At 47.7% G+C, this 6323-nt stretch overlaps 1 protein-coding gene and 1 pseudogene across 1 annotated transcript; both read left to right on the forward strand.

Annotated features, from left to right (window-relative positions):
- Window positions 1-352: 352 nt before the first annotated feature.
- Window positions 353-1746, forward strand: LOC123466641 (annotated as a pseudogene).
- A 17-nt stretch (window positions 1747-1763) lies between these two features.
- Window positions 1764-4661, forward strand: LOC123466642 (uncharacterized protein K02A2.6-like). Its single transcript, XM_045166862.1, has one exon. It carries the CDS (start codon window positions 1764-1766, stop codon window positions 4659-4661), a length of 2898 nt encoding a protein of 965 aa, XP_045022797.1.
- The last annotated feature ends 1662 nt before the right edge of the window (window positions 4662-6323 follow it).

The raw sequence follows: 6323 nt of genomic DNA on the forward strand, positions 1-6323 counted from the left end.
CCAAACAAGACAGAAAAAATACTACAACGTAACCACGAAAATGATTAAATATAACATAGGTGACTACGTATTACTGAAGGCGCCACCAGCAGCAGGAAAATTCATAAATCGATGGAACGGACCATTTCAAATTTCAAGAAGCTTCTCGGATATCAACTACGAGATCCAGCACACTGAAAACAAAAAACTGAAATCTGTCGTACATACCAACCGTCTCAAACTTTACATACCAAGAAAGCAAGAAACAACTTGTTGTATCTTGTCGTGTTGGGCAGAGCCCCTAGCGGTAATGAGCCGTAGTTAATACAGAGAGGCTCAGCCTCAGTTGCACACAGACAGGCTAGTGCATAACATGGTGTCAGAAGTAAACTGAACCAATTGTTCAACATGGCGAGTGATCTTCATCCACCGACATCCTTCTCCTTTGATGGCGATCTGCCTTCAAAGTGGGCTCTTTGGAAAAAGCAATTCGAGTGGTATCTTAAGGCCACGAAGAAAAACAAGGAAGACGAAGACGTTCAGGTCGGCGTGCTGATCACGTTGCTTGGCCATGAGGGCTTACGCATTTACGAGACCTTCACTTGGACAACGCCTGGTGATGAGTCTAAGATTGTGCCAGTGTTAGCTAAGTTTGATGCTCATTTCCAGCCGAGAAAGAGCCAAACATTTGAACGATACAAGTTTTTAACTCGCCACCAGCGTGATGGTGAGTCGTGCGAAACCTTCTTGTTGGAACTTCAGTCTCTGATAGCTACCTGTGAATACGACGCCCAGCGTGACTCCATTCTGCGTGACCAGATCGTTATTGGCGTAGCCGACAACAAAACGCGTGAAAAGTTGTTGTTTGATCCCCAGCTTACTTTGGCCAAAGCAATTGACACATTACGTGCCTGTGAAACGTCTTCGTTGATCGCTGAACAGATGTCAGCTGAAGCAATCAATAGGCTAACCTTGGACAAATTCAAATCGGGAAAACCAGTTCTTGGCAAGTCTGGTCAGGGCGGTGGTCGTCGTAGTTCAACAGAAGTCAACAAGCCTGAACAGGACGACAAATTCAGACCTTCCAGAACTCCCACACTGGTGACAAGTTGCAAGTGGTGTGGGGGCAGTCATGTTAAAGGCCGGTGCCCGGCTTTTGGTAAACAGTGCTCTAAGTGTGGCAAGTCAAATCATTTTGAAAAAGTTTGTAACTCTGAAAACGTTGCCAGTCTCGACGAGTATGTGATCAATTCGCTGAGTGGTCAACAGCAATCACAGTGGAGCGTTGATTTACTCATGGCTGGTTATACGGTGCCTTTCAAGGTTGACACTGGAGCGTCTTGTAACGTAATTCCGTTGTCCTGCTTCAACAAATTAGGACACACGAAGAAGCTCTTGCCTGGTCCTCGAGTTCGCACCTACAATGGACAGTCCCTGCATGTGCTGGGACAACTGGATGTTACTGTTTTTTTCAACAGCAAGCGGTTCCAGATTCGTGTAGTCGTGATCAAGGAAGACAATGTCCCTATTCTGGGGCTGCCCAGTTGTTGTGAACTGGGTCTAGTTCATGTGCCACAGAAGCAGGTCAACGAAATCGTTGTGGACTCGCCGTCGACCAATTTGCCGCCTGCGTTCCAAAATTACAAAGGTGTGTTCATTGGCATCGGTAAATTGTCCATCGAACACGAGATCAAGTTGAAAGACAATTGTGTCCCAGTTGTGCGTCCTCCCCGCCGAATTCCGTTCAAGATTCGTGATTTGGTGTGAAAAAGAAGTTGGACGACATGGAACAGCTAAAGTTGATTTGTAAAGTGACTGAGCCTACTGAGTGGGTAAACCCAATGCTGGCTGTTCAAAAAGCGGGTGGTGACGTACGCATCTGTCTCGACCCGTTGGATCTTAACAAAGTGATAAAGCGCCAACACTATCCGGTGCCTACGGCACAGGAATTATTTGCCCGAATTGGAAAGGCAAAGTTTTTCTCAACGCTCGACGCAACGTCGGGGTTTCTGCAAATTCCCCTGTCGGAAGAGTCCAGTTTTGTTACGACCTTCGCCACTCCATTTGGACGATATCGTTTTCTTCGTCTACCATTCGGTATTTGCTCAGCCCCAGAGGTTTATCAGCAGGCGATGATACAGTTGTTTGGAGACCTCAGCGGTGTGGAGATCTACTTTGACGATTTCTTCGTTTGGGGCGAAACACGAGAAGAACACGATGACCGTTTGAAAGCCGTGTTTGACAGGTGTGCACAAGTCAATTTGAAATTGAATGCCACCAAGTGTAAGTTTTTGCAGTCGGAACTTCCCTGGATCGGACACATCATCTCCTACCAACAGTTGAAGCCGGATCCCGATAAAATTGAAGCCATCCGTGCGTTTCCAGAGCCTGCTTCGAAGGAAGATCTCCAGCGACTGTTGGGTATGGTAAATTATTTGGCAAAGTTTTGTGAGCATTTATCGTCGATCACCAAACCGTTGCGAGATCTGCTCAAACATGATGTTGAGTGGGTTTGGGACGCAGCGAGCACGAAAACGTTCCAGGCCGTCAAGGATTTGGTAATTTCGGCACCCACCCTGAAGCTTTTTGTTCCGGCTGCTCCAGTGACTGTGTCGGTGGATGCCTCTCCTTTTGGACTTGGGGCGGTCTTGCTGCAAGATGGCCAGCCAGTAGAGTTTGCGTCTCGAACACTGACCGAGACTCAGCGCAGGTATGCGCAAATTGAAAAGGAGCTTCTTGCCGTGCAGTTTGGAATGCAGCATTTCCATCATTATGTTTATGGGAGTCATGTTTTAGTAGAAACCGACCACAAGCCCCTCATTGGTCTGGTTGACAAGCCCATTGGCTTATGCACTCCTCGGATTCAGCGAATGCGCCTTCAGCTCCAAGGGTACAGCTACCAGTTGTGCTACAAGCCGGGTAAGGAATTGTACCTTGCTGACACCTTAAGCAGAGCGCCGGACCCTCGAGAATATTCAGGTGATCAGTCTCAATGTCATGATGAACATGTCCACGCTGTCCTCAGTTATGTCATCCCGGGTCCAACGATTCAAGAAAAGTACGCTCGAGCCACGGAAGCTGATTCGACCCTGCAGTTGATCGTCGGACTCGTTAACAACGGCTGGCCTAAGCACAAGCGTGATTGTCCGGTTCCGGCGAAGCCGTATTGGTCTGAACGGGCAAATTTGTCGACGGCCCGTGGCTTACTTCTTCGGGGGCAGCAAGTGGTTGTGCCATACAGCCTTCAACGTGAAATTCTAGCTAACGTCCATGACGGACACTTCGGTGAAACCAAGTCCTTGGAAAGAGCAAAATCCGCCGTCTTCTGGCCGGGATACGTGGAGCAGATTCGCAACCTTGTCGCTGGATGCAGTATTTGTCAGGAAAGAAGAAACCACAATTCGGCACAGCAGTATTATCCGGCAGAAGTCCCGGAACACCCTTTTCAAAAATTAGCAACGGATTTCTTCCAGCTTGCTGGAAAACATTATCTTTTAACAGTCGATTATTTTAGCAAGTGGCCGTGTGTGGTTGAAATGTCGTCGACTACCAGCTCTGTCACCATTCGAGAGTTGGAGAAAATTTTCTCTGATTTCGGCGTCCCGGAAACTCTAGTGTCTGATAACGGGCCACAGTTTGGCAGTGCCGAGTTTCGCGAGTTTTCCCGCCAGCAGCAGTTCTCCCATGTCACGTCAAGCCCGTTCTATCCTGAATCCAACGGCTTCGTTGAACGGTCGGTTCAGACCGTCAAGTCTTCGTTTATAAAAGCCATTGAGAGCGGCCGCTCTCTTCAAGCCGCAGTCCGTGCTATTCGCTCCACTCCAGTTGGTGGTGGCCTCCCGTCTCCGTCCGTCCTGCTTCAGTCTCGTCATTTGAGGGGTAGTCTGCCTTTTGTGCCAGCCGCACTCAAGCATCAGCGTATCAACAGTGATGCAGTAGAGGAACTTTTAAAACGCCGACAGGATAAAATGCTGTTTCATCAGTCGTCCGCCGTTTCCAAACGGTATCCGGTTTTGTCAGTTGGCCAACGTGTTCGTGTTCGCGTCGGGAAAAAATGGATTCCTGGTGTAGTGAAGATAGTGTGTCAACAGCCGGATTCCTACGTCGTCAGCACCAGTGATGGAAGTGAGTTTTGCCGGAATCGCAGGGCGATCAACGTTTGCCGTAGTCAGCAAAGCGGAGGTCCAGCAACTCCTCCCACAGTCAACCAGCGGGCCCCTGCAGCAGGGCCCAGCAGAAGACCAAGAGTTTCGTTCATATTTCCGTCCTTCTCCCTGTCTAATTCAGCTGCTAATTCAGCAGTATCCGTTCGCGCTCCGATGAATGTTCCAGTTCCCGGCCCGGCGACAAGCAACGTGGTGGCACCCGTCTTGTCTTTACCGCCAACTCGCCCAGCGGTGTCTGCGCATGCTGAGCCGATCCGTCAGGCCATTTCTCCCGGCATTACCAGGGAATCACGCAAGCCTAGAGAGTGGCCGCCACGCTCACGCTCGAGCGCGAGGTTGGCCGCGAAGAACAGGCGGAGTGTTTCGCACAGCCCAGCCAGGTCGACGGCAAGTAATCCGACCTCAACGCTCGATCCTGCCCAGCTAGCAATGGTTCCTCCTTCGGAAGTTCCCGGCAGTCCCCTGGACCCTGTTCAAGATTGTCAAGAGGCGGCGGTTCCAGCTAACTACGACTAACCTAGTCCGTTTCACTGTTCTAGTTTGTGTTGTAATCTCAGAACTCTGGTTTGTTTGTTTTTGTGTTCTCTTATTCATTCTTACTTTGGTTTCCCTTCCTTGTCTTTGCATTACCCGTCTCTTTGGTTGTGTTTAAAAGGAAAGATGTTGTATCTTGTCGTGTTGGGCAGAGCCCCTAGCGGTAATGAGCCGTAGTTAATACAGAGAGGCTCAGCCTCAGTTGCACACAGACAGGCTAGTGCATAACACAACTAAGGAGGAAGAAATACTACAAAACCTACAAGAAAATGTTAAAGCCCAACGACAACCAGCAATTCACCAACGCCGACCAGGCCGACCAAGGAAGCAGCAGCTGATAAATCCAGTGAAGATGAACATCAAACCATGCAGGAACGAAGGAGAACCAAAAGAACAAACAAACCACACAATACCCAACCTTTACCGTAACCAAATCCGAAACGATCCTATAACAAATCACCAATACAACCTACGAAGACGATATCAAGAACCAGATTACTAAACATTTTCATTTTTCACAGATGCAGACATTACTCTTCCTTCTTTGCCTCCTTCATTCACTTAACCCTTCTTAACCTATCTACGCATCCGTCTGCGATTGTAACAACATGAAAATACGAGGAATCCTAGACTTCGAATTGCCTTACTACTGTGACAATGAAAAACCAGAAACACAACACTTACCAAGGATACCAACTACTTACACCTTAGTAACCAAGCAAAAACCAGCAGCCACTTGGAAAGGATGGACATGTCGACAGTGGACGAAAACAAAGAAAATAACCGGATCGTTCTGGATCGGATCCTTCGATACAGTTTACTCCCAAGAAACAATACTAATCACCCCTTTGGAATGCTGGCGGATGGTCAACGATAAAAAATGTGGTGACAATAACATGCAAACCGGACCGACGGGACTCAGTTTCACAGCCACTCCTACAGGAGAAGGTAAATGGTACGCCATCAAGGAATACCAAACACTCAACTGTATAGCGGAACAGATCATGCTACGTCAGGAGAAACCAGATAGTCCAATCGAAAGCCGTTTCGGATTACTAAACACCACCCAACAGGAAGGACAATTCATCCAAAATCAAAATACGATCGTGTGGGGAGAAAGAACAACCAACAATTCATACACTCAGACGTTACTAAAAGGGAAAGGATACCTGGAAATTCCTAGAGAACCGGAGTCGGATAACTCCAGCCGCCTTTACGACACCAGTCGACAGATTGAAATAACTTTTCTTAACAAACCAGATAAGGACATCGTACCAATAGGATATAAAGTGGTTGGAATTCCTCTAACGTACTTGTCGTTTCCTGCAGAAACAACAAAAATTTTGTATGAAATGTTCAAGAACACAATCGCAACATGCCTTAAAAAAACCAACCTTGCCACACCCGTGTGTGAAGACTACAGAGAATTGTACAAATCGAGACCACAACGTTCTCTTCTTCAAGAAGTTCCCTTTCTTTTCGACACCCAAGTCGAAGACGAACAACTTGGGATTCGCCTCTACAGTATTTCATACGCCTGGGGAACTCTAAGATTGGCACATAGAAGACCAAAGATAATCAAGGAAGATGGAAAAATCGTACAAAAGGATGCAACAATATACATTACTTACGAGTCTGGAAGCA

The sequence above is a fragment of the Daphnia magna genome, unplaced genomic scaffold, assembly GCF_020631705.1.
Source record: "Daphnia magna isolate NIES unplaced genomic scaffold, ASM2063170v1.1 Dm_contigs107, whole genome shotgun sequence".
NCBI classification, from domain to species: Eukaryota; Metazoa; Arthropoda; class Branchiopoda; order Diplostraca; family Daphniidae; genus Daphnia; species Daphnia magna.

What these genes read in the sequence shown, in the direction of transcription:
- LOC123466642 (XM_045166862.1), top strand. Translation starts at nt 1,764, where the DNA reads ATGGAACAGCTAAAGTTGATTTGTAAAGTGACTGAGCCTACTGAGTGG.